This window comes from Sinohyriopsis cumingii, chromosome 3 (genome assembly GCF_028554795.1).
Source record: "Sinohyriopsis cumingii isolate HCF-2022 chromosome 3, ASM2855479v2, whole genome shotgun sequence".
NCBI lineage: Eukaryota > Metazoa > Mollusca > Bivalvia > Unionida > Unionidae > Sinohyriopsis > Sinohyriopsis cumingii.
Window position 1 is genome coordinate 43038074 of NC_142963.1, and position 19884 is coordinate 43057957.

The window sequence follows — 19884 nt, forward strand, 5'->3', positions numbered from 1 at the left end:
TCAAATGTGGAGCATTCCGTTTGTGATGTATTATTTTTTACTCCGTAAATTGTTGGAAGTATTAGTCATTGATATAGAAATCTGAATGGATCTTACCAAGATTTTTTTTCTCCAAAAATTAATGTTGTGGCCAGATATTTGTGAAATTTAATATCATAACATTCATTGGAGGTAACAATATGCAGAAATAACTTGTGTGCTGTTGTGTAGTGATAAATGCCATGAAATAACTTTTATTGATGGAGTACTCATTTTCATGGATTTTGTGCTTTTAAACCACGAATTTTGAGATTTAAACATAGAGCAGTCAGATCAGTCTAAGAAAGAAACCTGTTAGAATGCCATAAGTGTAAAATGGGTTGTTTTAGGTTTATAGCTTTGACTGCACCCTTCAAGGCTTGTACAACTATCTAGAACTGATGTTTTTATCCAAGCATGAAACAATGAGTTCTGCTGATCCAGTTTGTTACAAGTTGCTATTCCAAGAAATCTTGTGGATATCCTGTGTACATCCATGTCAAAAGCATGAACTTAGACTTAACAGCCTTTTATTATCATCTTGATAATTTGATGCCTTTGAGAAGGGCAGAATTTTCACTGTGCTGTTTCCAAGTCAGAGAACGTTATTTTGACTGGATTTGAAACATGATCTACTACCAGCAATGGGATGTTATATTCAGCTATAAAGTTGGCATATAAGTTGATTCCATGTTTGATACAGATTGCTTGAACATGGATTTCAGTGATGGCATATTTCTTGTTATGTTTAATATGCTTTAATGAGACGGTGTTTCCATAATGTCATTCTTGACATTGTTTCATATTTTAAAATCAACTTTACAGAAAGGGCAGAATGCATACTGTGTCTCCTTGAACTTGATTCCAACTACTGACTTTTCCATTTCCAACCATCATTGAATTTTTGCGTGATATTTTGGCTGCTTTGATTTTGGCTTATTAGCATTGGGGATTATGCTTAGGCATGTCGACAAACTTTAAACACCAAAGCCAAACTGACCTTTCATATGACACTTTAACTGTTTAGAAATCAAACCATAATCAGTTGACATATTTAATCTTGCCCAAATTACTTCTGGTCACACATAGTATAGACTCTAATCCATCTCAACAACTTTAAGCACTGAAGCAGAATCTTTCCTGTGGAGAGAATCAAAGACATGGTAATTACTTTTTCTTGAATTAATTATTATGTAATCCAACCAGAATTAGTTAACATCTTTCATCTTTAATCCTTTTGGAATTTATTTTGATCATGCATAATATTTTCCATCTCAACAACCTTCAAACACTGAAGACAACCAACTCTGCTAATGCATGCTGCTTAGCAACCAGATTGTCGTGCCCTGCTTAAGCCTATATACGGTCATGTGATCACAGGCAGTTCTGCCATAAATATCAAAGGTGTGAAAAAAATGGAAGAAATTTAATTGCTCAGAAATAATTTTGTATGTATGGGAGATTTCAGTGGGTGATGGGAGGGATGGGATACACCCCTCATCTTGGGAGGAAACCCCCTCTTGCCAGGAAGTTTTCATGTGTACTTTGTGGTGAGTGACATGTATTGGTTGTATATGTACATTTTTATGTCATACATATAATCTTTTATAAAATTACAATTGAAATGATTAATTTAATATTGTTTTGCCCATATTTATTTGTACTTTATAATATATCAAGCCATGTTATAGTAGGGATATGTTAATTAAATACTAGACATTCTAGTATGAATTACTCTTAAAAGTAGTATGAATTACACCTTCAAAGCTGTATGAATTATGCCTTCAAAGCAGTATGAATTACACCTTCAAAGTAGTATGAAGTACACCTTCAAAGTAGTATGAATTACACCTTCAAAGCAGTATGAATGACACCTTCAAAGTAGGATGAATTACGCCTTCAGAGCAGTATGAATTATGCCTTCAAAGCAGTATGAATTATGCCTTCAAAGTAGTATCAATTACACCTTCAAAGTAGTATGAATTACACCTTCAAAGCAGTATGAATTACACCTTCAAAGTAGTGGGAATTACACTTTGAAAGCAGTATGAATTATGCCTTCAAAGTAGTATGAATTACGCCTTCAAAGCAGTATGAATTACACTTTCAAAGTAGTTTGAATTACACCTTCAAAGCAGTAAGAATTACGCCTTCAAAGCAGTATGAATTACGCCTTCAAAGTAGTATCAATTATGCCTTCAGAGTAGTATGAATTACTCCTTCAAAGCAGTATGAATTACTCCTTCAAAGTAGTATGAATTACTCCTTCAAAGTAGTATGAATTACACCTTCAAAACAATATGAATTACACCTTCAAAGTAGTATGAATTACACCTTCAAAGTAATATGAATTATGCCTTTGAAGTAATCCTATATGTGAAGCAACTATTATTCTAAATAATATTATATTTCGCAGCTTAAAAGACTGGAACTTATACAGTTATCTATGGTTGAATTGATCATGGGTAAGAGACTTCACAAGAATTTGATAAGGTGCCAGTCCATTGTAGATTAGCTTACCAGCTGAAAATTTGTTGGAAGGTCATACAAATCTACTGTCTTCTCCAGTGTAATTTGTGTTCATGTATTTTGTGGATCACAGCAGTCCTTGAAAACAATCAATCCATGTACCTACATATCTTGCACATTCCCAGCTTCAGCTAACACCAAGCTGTGAAAGTAGTCAACATAAAATATGTACCAGGGTGGATACAGTGATAGAGGTCTCCAGGGAGGCTTTGAGCATTTGCACATAATGTATGGGGTAATACCTTTAAATAAATGCATGGGTTATCATTGATACATCATCTTCTGAGGTGAATCTGTTCCATTATGAAATGCTGATAAGTGCAAGAGGCACTATATTTGAGCAAAATAAAATTGATGCTCAAAAGTTCTAATTCCTTTTCGCCAAAGTTTTGATCATTTGATTGTAAACTATGGTCAGATGTAAAGTATAACATTAATTGTATTCACATTTTGTCATACAGTACACTGTTAGCATTGATCAGCGGGTACTGAGTGACTATATCCCGGTAGCAATTGTACATTATTTAGACTCAGTATGTATATGGTGACTACTAGCCATGTAATGATAGTAATAGTAAGTTGATTAGAAGTGAAATAAATTTAAAAGGTGAACCAACAGGTTTTTTGAATTTCTTGTCATTTAATTTTTCCATTATATTAGATTCCTGACAGTGAAAATGTATTGTTAATTTGGGCTTGCTTGTTATTTCCATTATTTTTGTAATATGAACTACATCAAGTTACAAAGAAGATGAAAATACATTGTGAATTAGAGATTTTATTAACAATGAAGAAGTAACTTGACATGTATGTATGATGTTATGTTATCAGGAAATTTATTTACAGAGTTTTTGTGTTTGAACATACTGAAGATATGGATGTAGTTGTTGATTTATTGTGTCACATTGTGGCTTGGTCTTGTAGGTCTCATCTAGCCATTACTGGGATCCTTTGCTATGCATATCAGAATGAGCTGCATTGCTAGGAAAAATAATAATTATTTGTTTCTTTCTTTTCCAGTATAAATTGTATACCGAGAAGGAAAAATAAAACAAACAATAATTTAGGTAAAAAAATGCCCAAATTACATGGGAGAATAAAGTATGTTGATGACCTACCATGCATTGCCTCTCAGGTCATGTGTTATAAGACATTTTAGATGCATATGATGTTATTTTTTATTTTCAGGGAGCTAAAGCTATGGAAGAGTTTGTTACTAACATCAAGGTAATGTGAAATAGAAAATGAACGTAGTTAATTTCTGTGATGTATATATTTAAGACCTTGTGGGCATCTTGATTTTGCTCTGTTTTTCAGTCAGTTAGTCCTATGTCAAATGTAAGCTATATGTCTGTCCATGTCAGAGAGCGTGTTATAGTACATGCATTTAAAATTTTCTGACCTGTTAGTTGTGTTTGGTTTAGCTGTCTGACCTATTGGGTCTTTCTGTTGATTTCGGGGTGAGGCGGGGACCAGTGGTATACTAATTAAAACACTAAGTCATATTGTAATCTACTGTTTATATCCAATATACACACTAAGTTCTGTCCACCTCTCAAAATTGTACACTAATGTTTATCTACATTGTTTCTCACTATGTTTGTCCACTCAGAATATCTATCTATCATTCCATTATGTCTATTAGGTATCCTTTCTCTTAGTTCTCCATCTTGTATATCTCTGTCTGATTCTTATTTCCAACTACATCTTATCACTGCTGTCCCTTTTTCTTTCTCTGCCCTCTTTCTGCTTTTCTTTCTGCTTTGTGTCCTTCTGCCTTCTGCTTTCTACTACTGCCCACTCTATCTTGTATCTATCAGTATACACATATTGTAATCCCACCCTCTTTCCCCACATACAGAATATGATTGGCTAACCATTACCTGATCATACCATAACTAAATGGTGTTGAAATAGCAGGAATATGACTCAGTTATCCAGATATGTTATGATGCTGACCTTTTACCCAGATTTGTCAAAGCCTTCCTGAAACCCCAAAACTTGACTAGTATTGATATGTTCTCAGACCCAACTTACATTAGTTTCTATGACGCTGACCTAGTTACCCAGATTTATCATTGCTTCCCTCACATCTGTTTCTGAAATTGCCATATTCACCCCCCCCCACATGTTACTAGTTAGAAACCTGATATTGGTACTGCTATACATTTGACTTTTTCCCCCACACTAAAATCACTTTTGTCACATGTACTTAGAATCCCTTTGGTCATAATTTCAGTGGAACAGTGATAAATGTAAACTGAATGTCTTTTGTTGACTTTATGAGTGTTGTCATAATTTTCTCACCATCCATGTGAACAGTCAGATGATTTGCAAGCTAGGTCCCAAACATCTCTACCCTGTATGGTTTAATGGACCTGTAGAATCAGCAAGCTGGACGAAAAATTCCCAACACTGACAGTGCATGATATCCAGGCTTGTATAGTTTCCCAAGACTTGTATTCATTATGGTACACAGCTTTTAATACTGATGTTTGTATGCATCCTATGAAGTGCTGCTCTACTTAGTCTAATTTAGGTGGCTGTTACCTACTTTTTTTGGGTTGGTGGGTCTTTCCTCCATCATTTATACTGGCCACCATGTATAGCCAGTCTTGTGCTGAAAAATGTCATTAAACCCTATAACAACAACAACCTACTTTTTTACAATCCCATCATACACTTATTTTTTCCAATTTGGCTTCATTTCAATGCAGCTGTGAATTAAATGCATGTTTTTATATTTAAAATTCATATGACGGACACTAACATTATCATGTAATAACAAATAGCCCTGATATATTTCAACAATATATTTAGCACAGTTCTCATGATTACAAGAATGAAGGCCTTTAGGGCTTTGGAGTTGAGGAAATAGATCATCTTTAAATGATTGGTTTGATGTACTTATTGTTTCTGTTATTTTTTACCATCTTTTTTATATGTAATTTAACAGTGAAATTTTGGGTAGTGGTCAGTTTTTCTCTTCTAGATGAAATGGATGTATAAAAACTTAGTTGAAAATAATATTTCAATAAATATGCCTAATAGATTATGAAAATTGTATGCTCATATATATAATGTTTTCAGACTGACCAGCAGACAAATCTGCCTAAAGATGGTACTGTACACCAACTGACCAGCCAAGTGAGTATCTTATTTGCCCAGTTATAAAATGTACCAAATTATGAACAGTGTTGACCCTGATCAGCCCTTGCTTAATACTATGGCAGATCTGACATGAACATCATAAAACTCTAAGGTTGAATTTGTAGTTGAGTTTCAACTGTCAACCAGTCAGAAACAACCTTTCACAAGTAACATCATTTTTGAAAGGTCAAAACAAATTCTCAAGCTGAATAGTTTTATGATTTCCAAAGACATTCACTTTTTACTTCAAAATTATAAGCACAACAAAACAGCCCAGACACCGATGTGCCAGTATTTTGTGTGACAGCAGATCTGAGACTTGTCTTCAGCTGGATGTACATTATACGAGCATTACTCTTCACAACTTAACAATTTTATAGTCGTATTCCAATGATGTCTGCACTGTGGCAGTTTATAGTGATGTCAAGCACTGGAGCATGATGCCACAGACATGTAGCATCATGTCCCACCCAGTCACAATATACTGACACCAGGCTGACCAGTCCTAACACTAACCTCTTAATGCTGAGTGCCAAGTGAGGCAGCTACTAGTATCATTTTTATAAGTCTTTGGTATGACTTGGCCAGGGATCGAACTCATGACCTCCTGCATCTGAGGGGATGCTCTAACCACTTTGGCCACTGGAGTGGTGTAGATAGAGAAAATGCCAGCACAGTGTCTTGAGGAATTACATGATATATGTAATTCAAATATTAGTGACAAATTAATTAGATTCAACCATGTATCCCTGATTCTAATTGAAGACTTACTTTTAAGCAACTACTGAGGAGACTGAGACAGGGTTTAACAAAAATGAAAATTCAGATGTTAGAGACCCATAATTGTCCTTGCTCAAATGTCCTAGTACCAAAGTTTTTCTGTTAGAAAAGCAGTCAAGATTTCAGGATTCCAAATTGCCTGTCCATATGTACAGTATTTTCCATGCACCAAAACGTGAATTGACCAAGATCTACTGTCACACAGTATTCTTGTTGATTAGGTATACACTGTCCCCTAAAAATCATAAGTGAAACCAACAGCATAGACTATGACCAGCAGCCATATGATGCCATGGCAGATATGGGTGTCAGAACTCAACACTAGTGTCAAAAATCTTGCAGCCAGTTTTGTCACCAATGCTAAACAAGTGTTGCCAATTCATTTTGACGTCACCATATTTTGGAGCAAAATGTCACTCCTGAAATGGTGTATCAGAAACTTTTATGATTTCCTCTGATGTTTCAGGAGTCGGTTGATTATGCTCATCACTGTCTGTGTCAAAAACATTTCACAAATATGCATCCAGGGTTGATGCTACCAGGTAAAGGAGAGAATTAAGACACCTAAAAAGGTTAAAATCCACGTTCTTCTGTAAGGACAGTGTAAACAATTTTTCTGAGTGATTTTTTTAGAGATTCATTGAGTGACGGTAGTTTATGACTTTTGATATGCTCCCTCGTCCTAACTAAGTAGTTCTGACAGTGTTATATTGAAGTCCAAGGTGAAATATGTTGTATATGGTGCTGATACCAATTGTGCAGACAAACTCTTGCACATTCACAGGTGTGTGTTTTAATAGTTGACTGACCATTAACCCTTTCTCCAGGCAAGTTGTCACTGCCCAATTTCCACAAGTTACTAAATGATGAAAACATACCAGCTTTTGTTTTGAAACTTAAACATCAATATGTAAATAGCAAGTTGTGTTTTAAGAGCATAATTGGTGAAAAGTAATTTCAAATTTAAACAACCATAAATGTGTAATGTCAGACTGGTTTTTTCCAATTTTCTTTGATCACCCACAATCTGCCCCATTTGAATCCAGTATAATTATGCAATTACAATTGAAACTCCTGCACCTACCAAGCAGAGTGGTTCATTAATCAGTCCACATGCTATTCCACAACAAGATTTCTATGTAGCATATCATTGCACTAGTGATAGCAACACTTGCCTTATTTCTAGGACAGAAAATATAAATTTGCAAGAAAGTCATTAATTAGCAATTTCCTGATGTAACTACACACTTCATTAGAATTGTACCAAGTAAGCATATTGTAATGCACAGTATCATACCATTGCCTAGCATAGAACGTTTTGCAAATTGGAACTGATGAAAGTTAAAACTTAACCATATGAAAGATATTAAGTATTTATTGTCAAATTCATATGACATCCATAGATTCAATATGATAATACTATAATAATATCATATGATTTGTGTTTCTGTTTTCGCATGCATAGAACTTGTGTACTTAGGGTCAACAGGTCACCCTATTGCTCTCATTAACATATTCATCTTAATGCACAGTTTGGAAAAGCAAAAGCATGTGGCTAGAGATGCTCATTGCACAATACGTCCAACACATAACAATTATAACTTTTTTGTCAATTGTTTTTTCTTTTCCTAAGAGTGGCATATATAGCTAGATTTTAATTAGATAATTATTAAGATTTTCATAAAAGAGTACAAAACCTGATGACCTTTATGTGGAATGAGAGCAATAATAATACCTGATGAATACTGTGTTTTCAATCTGCTAACTAAATTGCTACAGTGCAGGGTTATTTTAATTTAGTTGGAAAAAATTGGATGAGAAAATAATCTATGTCAGTGTTTGTACCAAGACATGGAAATCCCAGTCATGGGGTTATATTACTTGTCTCCCCACTCAATATAGCCACATGCAGGGACTAATAATATAACCCCTCGACGGGGATTTTCTTGTCTTGGTCCAAACTCCAACATAGATTCTATTAATCCAGACCATACTGTAGTTTGTATTTGATTATCATGAACAAACTGTATTTTGTATTAGATTATCATGAACAAACTGTATTTTGTATTAAATTATCATGAACAAACTGTATTTTGTATTAGATTATCATGAACAAACTATTTTGTATTAGATTATCATGAACAAACTGTATTTTATGTTAGATTATCAGGACCAAGCTGTAGTTTGCATTTGATTATCATGAACAAACTGTATTTTGTATTAGATTATCATGAACAAACTGTATTTTGTATTAGATTATCATGAACAAACTGTATTTTGTATTAGATTATCATGAACAAACTATTTTGTATTAGATTATCATGAACAAACTGTATTTTATGTTAGATTATCAGGACCAAGCTGTAGTTTGCATTATACTATCCAGACCAGACAGTAGTTTATATTAGATTATGAGGACCAAACTGTAGTTTTGTATAAGATTATCCAGACCAGACAGTAGTTTGTATTAGATTATTAAGACCAAACTGTAGTTTGTATCAGGCTATCAAGACCAGACTGTAGTTTGTATCAGATTATCAGGATAATACTGTACTCTGTTTTAGATTATGAGCACCAGACTAGTGTTTTTCAGATTATTCAGACCAGACTGTAGTTGTTTGTATTAGATTATCAATACCATGTTGTAGTTATCTATGAAGTCTCAGTTACTTCATATAGGTCATGTAGAAGGATCATGGTTCTTTTCGGTTTTTAAATTCACTTTTTGTAGAAACCAATAGTCCAGATTTGTTCTTCACAACAATTAAAATATTTTGAATATACAGGAAGGGAGAAATAAATTTTTTAAAATTCTAATCGTTTCTAGAATCTTTTTCAATACAGTCTCCAGATCAGTACTGTTTTTTCCCTTTTTTTTTTTATTGTTTATTCTGATCTTTAAGTCAAGCTTAGTTGTACACATTTAGGAAAAGTATCATTGGTTGCAAAGCAGATTTCTTTAAGACAAAAATAATTTTTGAAACACTTGAAAAATCTTAGAACATTCCTATAAAGGTAATTAGGGCTGCAAGAACCATACACAGCTGATGTATGAATCAACAGTAAACCAGTGTCTTTGGGGCTTTAATTGCTTTCTCCATTTTTTCCACACCTAGAGAAAGCTTTAAATTGAGTGACATTATTTCTTTAAGATGGAATGGGTTCTTTAACAAGCATAAAATCTGTTTTATTTTGTATTTTTCAGACCTTGATTTTCCTGGAGCAGTTACGGGACTATAGTGATACTGTAGGGGCAATGTTGCTGATGCATGGTGAGTTTTAGCATGGTATTCTGTTAATTTATATTTATCATAATTTCTCATGTATAATGTCATCTTTATTAACCAAGGGTCATTGAACCACTTCATTCCATGTTAGTACATTCTCTCTTGGCATATGTAGCTTGCCTAATGTACCATCCTCAGATCTGATTGGATGCAAATGAAAAAGAAGTTGATCCAATCAAATTGCATGTTCCATTTACCAAGGCTGATAGCTGTGAATAATCATTGTGACCTCTGTAGAAAGCAATGCATTGCATGGCATTTTCTGCAATTCAGACTGTTCACATATTTTTTGTCCAGTCCAAAGTATGTAGACATGATGGAAGTCATATTAAATACCAGACACATGTAACAAGTTCTTTGATTGGTCAATTGATTTTACTTTCAATGGCAGTGTTTATTTTCTCCACAATAGGGCAGATGTTCAAAATACAGCATCAGCTATCTGTTTATTCAGAGAGTCAGTGAAGAATAAAGTGGATCAATGGATTGATGAATCTTGGCCAGCAAAGATGGAATACTAGTGTAGACTCTTATCTGCCAGTGCATAATACATCAGCAGGTCTGTGTCTAGATGATCACTAGAAGTCAGACCAAACACTGTGGGCCCTTGTATCTCAATGCTTTACATAATGGCAAATCACAGGTTATACTGTTCACAGTAGGGTGTTTGTTATACAGGAGAAAATATATGATAGGTTCTTGCACAATTTTTTGTTATTGTACTGTTCCAGAAAGGGATGAATTTTGAATGTACCTGTCATAAATCACAACTCTTTCACTTCTTTTTTCAGGGAGCCTATATTAAAGCTGTAATGAATTATAAAACTAGACTGTTAGTTTTCAACACATACTAAAAGTTTAAATACTGTATAGATTTGATTAGGCTGCATTTCTAAGATTAGTAGATGTCACTTTATCAGTCATTTTAGTTTCAGCGGCATCAGGATTAGCAATCTGTGTTAAAGATTTTGTAAGTCACATGACGTTAACATCAGTTGTTGTATTCGACTGATATTTTAGTACATTATTTATGTATGCCTAAAGTTTATACCCTGACACAGAAGGATTCATGTTTAAGCCAATAACAATATGATCAAAGCAATATTTAACTTGCTTTCTTGGTTTCCTGAAAAAGAAATAGCTTTCAGATTCTTACAAGAACCTGTTGACATCAATTACAGCTCTCCTTCCTTATAACTGGATGGAATCCATAACGGCTGATCATATTATGTACCTAATTGCCATTATAAGTTGAAAACAATTAAATTTTCTTAGACATTTCAACTGTTTGGTGTTGGTCACTTATTAACGGTTGCTGTACAGTTGAACTAAAGTGTCTTCTAACAGCTCTTGTTATGTATATTTACAGATCACATTACATATCACAGTTCCTAGTTTTCATAGATGATTTTCCTAGACAGGTTCCATTTCTAGCTTAACTCATACAAATTTAATGTGCTTTCTGATTGGTCAAGCAAGATAATTTTGTAGTAGTAAAATCCACAATATACTTCCTGAGATTTTATGACATTCTAACATCATGACTCTCATTCAGATATAATGTCACAAAAAACATTTTCTGCTGTTTGTTGACAAAATTCTTCAAAGTGTATTACAATTGGGATAATAGTCTTACAGTAATTTTTGGTATTGCGAACATGAAATAGTGCGTTTTGGCTCATATCAGTTTTAAATACCTGGCTAACATGTTCCCAGGTAAAACTCAGTTTGTATATGTAAAACCACCATTAATATTTTAAACTACGATTTCAAATATAGTTATTTATTATTTCATTATCATCTGAATCAAAATAATTTGTATTGTTTTATTCAATTTTTAGTTTGGGTGGATTTATTTATTCAAATTATTATTCACCAGAATTACAAAGTGCTCAACAATGTTCTTGGACTAAAACATTCATTTGGAATTGTAATGAATTAAGACAAGGAAAATTTGGATTATATTAGTGTGATACATCAAAAGACTGTTAACATTTTACCATATTCCGGGCCATTGGTACATTAGTACATTTGAGACTACAGGCGCATCCAAACTTTCAGTATCAGAATTTATTTGGAATACTTCATACATTTGGACTTGTGTGACAGAACTTTTAGGACTATATGCAATTTAAATTCACAATACTGTAAGTTCTTTTAAAATTTTCATTTTAATATTCTAGGGAAATAAATTATTTATTGAATTTTACAAAACTTGTTGAGTTTTGCTCTTTTCTGTTACAAAGGTTAAGACTGTTGAGTTGTAAAAATGCATTGTATTTTAGGTGAACAAGCAGCACCCACAGAGGCCGTAGATGAGAAGAAGAGTAGAATGAAACTGGCTGACTATATCAGTAAGATTTTTTTAAAGCTTTGCATACATATATTTTCCATGTCATTCAGATTAAGCTCTGGAGCTTGTTAAATTGATGTTAGAGTTTTATTGACAATTTCTTTTGGAAATAACAAATTCCTAGTAAAGCTACAATGATTATGAATTGTTAAAACTAGTATATACTAAACGTTGTGTGAATTGTTTATGGTAAATTTAATAAGTCTTAAAGTGCTGCTATTTGACAAGAAAATCATGGTCCAATTCTGGATATAGTTTAATTGCCTCTAAACAACGATTTCCAGAATATTTACATTGTATGTTTTCAAGTTAAAGAAATATATGCACCTAAAGGACAGTTTGTATATAATCCCTTGTAAGTCAAGTTTAACTGCAAATTACACAGACCCAGATCTGTCATTGTAGTGTTCTGGCAGATCTTATTCTTTGCACTTTGTTACAAGTAATCACTAGAACAAAAAGCATACAGCCTGATCTGCTGACTCATTATCCTATGACAGATCATGGTCTGTGTTGATTGCAGTAGGACTTGTCTTACAAACAAGCATTAATGATAGATTCTGTTTTTAGTTATGAGGCACACATTTTTGTAAATGTTTTGGTAGCCATAATTAACCAATTTAAAGACTTAACAAAAATTTCCATCTTTGAAGAAAACAGAACCATGCAGCAATTACAGGTATACCTACTAATTTATGTAATGAAAATGGGGGCATATTTTACTTATACATAGAGTATTACACCAACAAAATTAAAGAGACCCCAAGTATTTAATTTCTTGAAAATTTGTCTGTTTTAGCTAAAGTACTCTCATCTCTTGGATTAAGCCTGAGTAATAAAGCAGAGAATTACAGTGATATTCATCTACGACCCATCCTCATGCTGAACAATTATAATTACATTATCAAATCTCTGAAAAGGTAATCCTTTATATTTGTTACACACTGAAGCATTGCTTCATATGGCATTAATGTTATTAGTACATTGTACATTTCCTGAGTCATTTAAAATTAGGCGTAGTCTTCATGTGTCATATAGGCTGCCAGGTTATGCTTACAGCCAAATCAATTAGTGATTTTATTAAAAAAGAGTAGCTTCAGATTTTGGTGATTTGTATTTAGCAATATCAGGTATTTGAAGTTGTTGTTGTTGTTGTTGTGGGGTTTAACGCCATTTTTCAGCACAAGATAGGCTATGTATGGCGGCCAGTATTAAAGGTGGAGGAAGAACCCGGGAAAACCCCGGGAAGAACCACTGACCCACGAGAAGCTACTGGCAAGCTTTCTCACATACCCACATTGGCCGAATCCTAGACTCGAACCCACGCAGACAGAGGTGAAATGGCAGTGATCCGTAATGGAGGGTATTTGTAGATATTTTTTTTATTAGGGGACAACCAACAGTATTTTTTATATCTGGAAAATAAATAGAATTTTACTATACAGTGAATTACTGTTGGATATCCAACATTATGAGTCAGTTGCTAAGCTTATATACTTTCCAAAAGAAGAGGAACAAGTCATGTTATAGGATTCAGAGGTGTTGAGATCAGTGATCCCAGTTGTCAAGGTTTAGATATTTGGACTTCTGTGCAAGTAGATTTTGCAAGATTTTTCATATCCGTAGAATAGTAATTGTTTGACTGACAGTTTAACTGGTTAGGTTTTAATCACAAGAAGATACTTTGTAGTGATTTTTTTTATACCTCCACTCGACATTGGTTTAACAAGTGGCCCTGGTGTGTGTCTTTTATTTGATCAAAAATAAAACTAGGCTGTGCTTACAACCAATAAAAACATTTGTTACCTACTGTATTAATTGTAATTAAATTGGATGAATTTTAGTAAATGAGATAGTGGTAGTTCCCAACAAAGTTGTTGTTTTGAGAAATAAATAGATTGTTACTTAATGATTAACAAGATTGTTAGTACACATTATTGCAGTGCTAGAGTGAGTTTGCTACAAGCATGGCTAGATTTGTTGTTTGGCCAGAAAAGGGGACATGCCACATTCTGAAAATGTGAACAAAAACTTATCAGAAAGTAATAAAAAATGCAAGACAGAAGTCTAAAATGATCATCAGTACAATGAAAACCATGAACAAATGTTTGAGCATAATTAGTTTAGTTCTAGTGACTAGAATCTAATGAAACCCTTACAGTATCACTTTGTACTCTATCATTTTATGTATGTACTTTGTAGTATTAGCTTGTTTTGTTTTTTTGTTTTCAAAATAACTTTAACATTTATTAAGTATGGACACGCATGATTTTGCTGTGGACAATCACATTTTTAATTAGCATTTTCTTGGAGAACTGAAATTCTGCAATTTATCAGCATCTTTGAATTGTATTATGACATCTGATTGACACGTGAGTCTGTTCCATTAGAAATTATATAGTACTGAGGTGTCAAATAAAATTGAAATGTTTGAAGGGAAAAAAAACATGATTACTCACAGAACTGTGAATTCAGTAGGTTACTACAGCCTCATATTGTCAGAGCAATGAAAGCGTAACTGCAGTCCCTAGAGTCTTTAAATATCGAGATTTTGTTCCATTGGAAAGAACAAAACATTTAATTCAGGTACTATCTATGGTTAGCTCTTTTCATTTACCAGACATGCTGAGAGTAGGGACTACACAGGCATTCTCATGAAACAAAATAAGGTACTATTCCATTGCGTTTTCATTTCAGGGCTTCATGACATAGTGAACATTAGGCCATATTTATGTTATCAGATGACACACTTTGAGGGGATTTATTTTTGTTATTTCAATCTGAGTCTGCTAAATATAGCGAGAAATGTTTCATGCTAAAACAATGAATTATATGATATTTTATTAATCAAAGAAATCTTTCAGTAAATTCTAATGATGCAGTTCATTGAGATAATTTAATGACTTGTTATGGTTTAAGTCAGAGTAAATTGCATCTTTTTTTCCCCCATCGTTGTCTAAAAATTGTTATTTCTGGCAGCATTTCCTATTATTTGCATGGCTTTCTTTTGATAACCATTTCATTGCAAAGAGTAAACTTATTTTAGATGTTGATTGTTCCACATTAAATCTTGATAGATTAAAAAACATAACTAAGGCAGTATGACATGTTCCCTATATCTTTTAGACATTTACAGAAAGCATCAGAAATATGTAAGGGCATGATGTCTTTACCTCTGTTCATTTTATCTGTTGAATAGTAAGTAAAAATCATCCTCAGATCTTTCGTCCACATATTTACCTTGGTCATTTGGTTTGGATTGGGATCAGAAGTCTGGAAAATGTGTGAACTGTTGTTGGAGACCTCATTTATTTTTGACGGTACTGTTGCAGTGAGTCCAACACACCCTCACAACCTCCACCCAGTTTCATTTTACTTCAGAAAATGCACTTCATTACATTTCCACATTTTGTCTTTTAGTCATGCTTTGAAGTAATCATTATATAGCTGTGAAATTACAATCATTATGTCCTTAAGATCTGAAATTTTTTTATTTTTTAAACTAAGGCCAGAAGGCAGACAGGGAAGAGAAATCCAATGCATCTGAGTGCTTATTTGCATAATTTACACATATCTGTGAAAGCCTGCTGCAAAAGTTTGAGTTCTTTGGGCCATTTGTGGCATAAAATATCCATAGGTGGTACAAAATATAATGCTTAAGGCATTAATTTATTTTTATAATCAGTTAACAAGATCCTAGAGAATGTTTGACATTTTGGAAATTTCCAGACTAAAAATAGCGGTTTCCAAAATTCTAAACGTATGGTAATTGCTTTGATTGGTTTTTATTGTTTGAAATTTCTGTTGTATTTTGGACATGTGATTTTGTTGACATTTTATGCCTAAACTTCAACTCTGGGTTGTTGATTGACTTCATTGGAAAATACCAACCTCATGGCTTCATGGAAACTAACATACTGTGATTGATTGACAATTTGAAATTAATCAAATACTTTTTGATTGGGTTCTTAAACAGCTCCCAGTTGGTGTTTTTCAGGGATGATATACTGAAAAGCTTATTATTAGGATTCCACAGAGCTTGTGCAAATGGCAAATTTTTGTTTTTCAATGACTTCTTTTGATTTTGATTTTGTCCATTGCACTGGAAGGACATACAGTTGGTATTGCATTATCATATTTCCATTCTCAAGAAAGTCTTGACCTTTTTCACAGTGTTAGCAAGCATTATTAAATGCAGACACATACATTTTTGGAAAATATAATCTTTTTTTTCACACAGGTACTTCTGTTTCATGTAGCATTTAATACACAAAAGTTCATCTGTTTTACCTTTGTTACCCGCACCAAAACTGTTTACCCTTCTGCACATGAGAATCTCACATGATATCTAACTCAGGTTAGTCTCATGTGCATTTCAAGATGCAAATTAGGTAGAACTCGTGTGAGGAAATTAATTCTAATAAGAAAATCACATGGGCAGGAATTGTTAACATGACCAACATTTTGCACACGTGAGTGATATCTTGCTCACATGAGCAAAAACAACAAAAAAAGAACCATAGTATTTAGTTTTTATTGAATACATCTTTTACAAAAATTAAACAGAGTAAAATAATATTCAAATCTAGTAATCATAAGCATATTTGAATTCAATTACTGATCTTTTATGTTTTTCACATGAGAAAAATAGCAACTAGTATATGTATGTATGTATGAATGTATGTGTTATATTTAATACATCACATTCATTTTACAAACTTTAAGGTCATAATAAAAGATACTGCAGGAAATTTGCTTCACATGAAGACCATTCTTCACTGTTCCAGAAAATTGAAAGCAAACAAAATGTGTAATTAACATTATTACCTGCTTCTGAAATTCATCAGGTATACACATTTGTATGCAAGTCTGCAACAATATTTTTACTTGGAAATTGTTCTCTTTGAATCGATGCACTTCCTGTTGACCACTAAATTTAAGTTAGCAGGCTCTGTTTTGGAACTGTTGAAAAATGAAACCTGAAATGGAAATGAAAAAGATGCAAGTTTTTGTTCTGATCATGGCATTTGAGACATTCTGTAAGGTGTATTTTTGTAGATTCGTTTGATAAGGTAAAGGCAAAATACGTAATTGTTGTTTGGATTAGATGGCACTTTTAACACAGTGTCTATCTCACATTGTGAAAATAGGAACCAAATGTATTCCCAAGGACTCACTTAGGCAGCCAACATCCATTGGACTACGAGTCTAATTGCTCTACCAATAGAGCTACCATAGTTCAGTAGAAAACATAAACTGCACTACTGATGACATACCTGCAAGTCACATTGCATATTCCAAATTTGGCTACTTTCACAACTGTTGTATACATTTGATGTGGTCAGTAGTCTCAGTACCCATGGATGAGTTTTACACCTGTTGCAGTATACATTTAATGTGGTCAGTAGACTCAGTACCCATGGATGAGTTTTACACCTGTTGCATTGTACATTTGATATGGTCAGTAGACTCAGTACCCATGGATGAGTTTTACACCTGTTGCAGTATACATTTGATGTGGTCAGTAGTCTCAGTACCCATGGATGAGTTTCACACATGTTGCAGTATACATTTGATGTGGTCTGTAGACTCAGTACCCATGGATGAGTTTTACACCTGTTGCAGTATACATTTGATGTGGTCAGTAGACTCAGTACCCATGGATGAGTTTTACACCTGTTGCAGTATATATTTGATTTGGTCAGTAGACTCAGTACCCATGGATGAGTTTTACACCTGTTGCATTGTACATTTGATGTGGTCAGTAGACTCAGTACCCATGGATGAGTTTCACAACTGTTGCAATATACATTTAATATGGTCAGTAGACTCAGTACCCATAGATGTGTTTCACACATGTTGCATTGTACATTTGATGTGGTCTGTAGTCTAAGTAACCATGGATGTGTTTCACACATGTTGCATTATACATTTGATGTGGTCAGTAGACTCAGTACCCATGGATGTGTTTCACATATTACAATTATTTATCAACTCTGAATTTGAGCTTCTTACCAGAAGCAATGTTTAATTTGGTCATTGGTACATTCTAGCTGTCCAAATGAAGTTGCATCAACCATCCAAGCATAGAGAAGTGCATCTCTGATGTTAAGTCATGGATGAGGTGAAATAAGCTACAAATGAATGATGATAAAATTAAAGCAATGATGGCTGCCTCACAAAGAATTTCTCAAGCCCAGCATTTAGCAAAATTGATTAATATCAGTGACATTCCCATTAAATTTAGACAGTCACATAGAAATCTAGGTGTTACTTTAGATAGTTCTCTCTCACTGCAAGAGAACATCCTGTGTACCTGTAGAGCAGCATAACAGGAGCTGAGATGCATCAGCACTATTTGCAGTCTTCTGACAGTTAATGCTACAAAAATACTTATGTGTTCATTAGTATTCTCTACACATGGTTATTGCATAGCTGCCAACCCTCACGGATTTGGCGTGAATTTCACGACTTTTTCAGTGATTCATGGATTCACGCTGCAAGCCAAACATTCACAAATTCTCCAATTCTCAATTATTTTAAATCTTAATAAAAATAACCGATTTCCTGTTAAGTACTAGTCGTGATATTCACAGTTGCCAAAACGGTCTTGTACTACTGGTCGTGATATTAATAGAACTACAGCCGCTTAGTACAGTTGGCCCGGTAGCAAGCATTTTAGCCTATTTTAATCTATATGTATAAGAGTAGTTTTACAAATGCTTTTGAGAGAAACTGGGGCCTAACTGGAATTTTGCTCCATGCATGTGTCATCAACACTGATTTGAGTTAACGTTCAGCATCGCATGTAAGATCTTGAAAATGTCTTCCCACCAAGGAAAAAGAAATGTATTGCTCAAAAAGTGAAGTTTAATTTGGAATATATCAAAACTTGGCCGTGCATTCTGCCATTAAACATTGACATACATCATGCTTTTTGCACACAGTGTGCCACAAATTGTAGTTTTGGGCATGGTCACAGAGATGATGTGAGGAAGCAAATCGATTGCAATAAACATGTAGAAGTTGGGAAAATTAAGAATCCGCAGATTTCAGCTCTGGAATATTTTAAGCCATCGGCGGAAGACCTGCAAGCTACCAATGCTGAAGCATTATTTGTGAGTTTTCTTGTTGAACACAATCTACCTTTATCAGCTGGAGACGATGCTAAACATTTGTTCTGACAAATATTCCCAGACTCGAATATCGCTTCCAAATTTTACCTGTGGAAGAACCAAACGTGCTGCAGCACCTGTGCATTCCTCACAGCAACAGTAACAGTCAAAGAGTATTTTCTCTAGTGAGGAAAAATAAGACAGACTTTAGGGCCTCCTTAGCTGCAGAAAATTTGTCAGCAATTTTATTCACCAGGTTCAACCTGCAGGCAAGAAGTCTGAACAATTTAGAAAACAAATTTACGATCAAGCAGTTGAGGAATTTCAAGTCTGCCACAGTATCATGTCTTGACAAATAACCACAAGAACAAGTGGAGTTTATGAATAACATAATAAATAGAAATGCAGATATATTTCTGCATATATGTAGTGTTAGTTTTATATTGCGATGTTGATATAGTGTAGTATTGACGGTCAGAGTGGATGGAGTTATTGTCATAGTTTATTCACTAATTCATGTCCAAATTCATGACTTTTTATCCCTGTTTTCACTGATTGTGTGCCTGGGAGGTTGGCAGCTATGTGATTGTAACAGTCTTTTTCTGGTCTGCCACTGTGTCTACTGCAGATAGGATCATTCTTAGAGCAATAA

At 34.0% G+C, this 19884-nt stretch overlaps 1 protein-coding gene across 1 annotated transcript in view; it reads left to right on the forward strand.

Annotated features, from left to right (window-relative positions):
• Positions 1 to 19884, forward strand: part of LOC149802766 (exocyst complex component 7-like) — an 85397-nt gene that overhangs the window by 48779 nt on the left and 16734 nt on the right. Inside the window, exons 14-18 of the mRNA XM_089952195.1 lie at positions 3736 to 3774; positions 5638 to 5694; positions 9683 to 9749; positions 12050 to 12118; positions 12917 to 13037. Coding sequence (XP_089808321.1) covers positions 3736 to 3774; positions 5638 to 5694; positions 9683 to 9749; positions 12050 to 12118; positions 12917 to 13037 — 353 coding nt within the window. The remainder of the gene's footprint in view (positions 1 to 3735; positions 3775 to 5637; positions 5695 to 9682; positions 9750 to 12049; positions 12119 to 12916; positions 13038 to 19884) is intronic.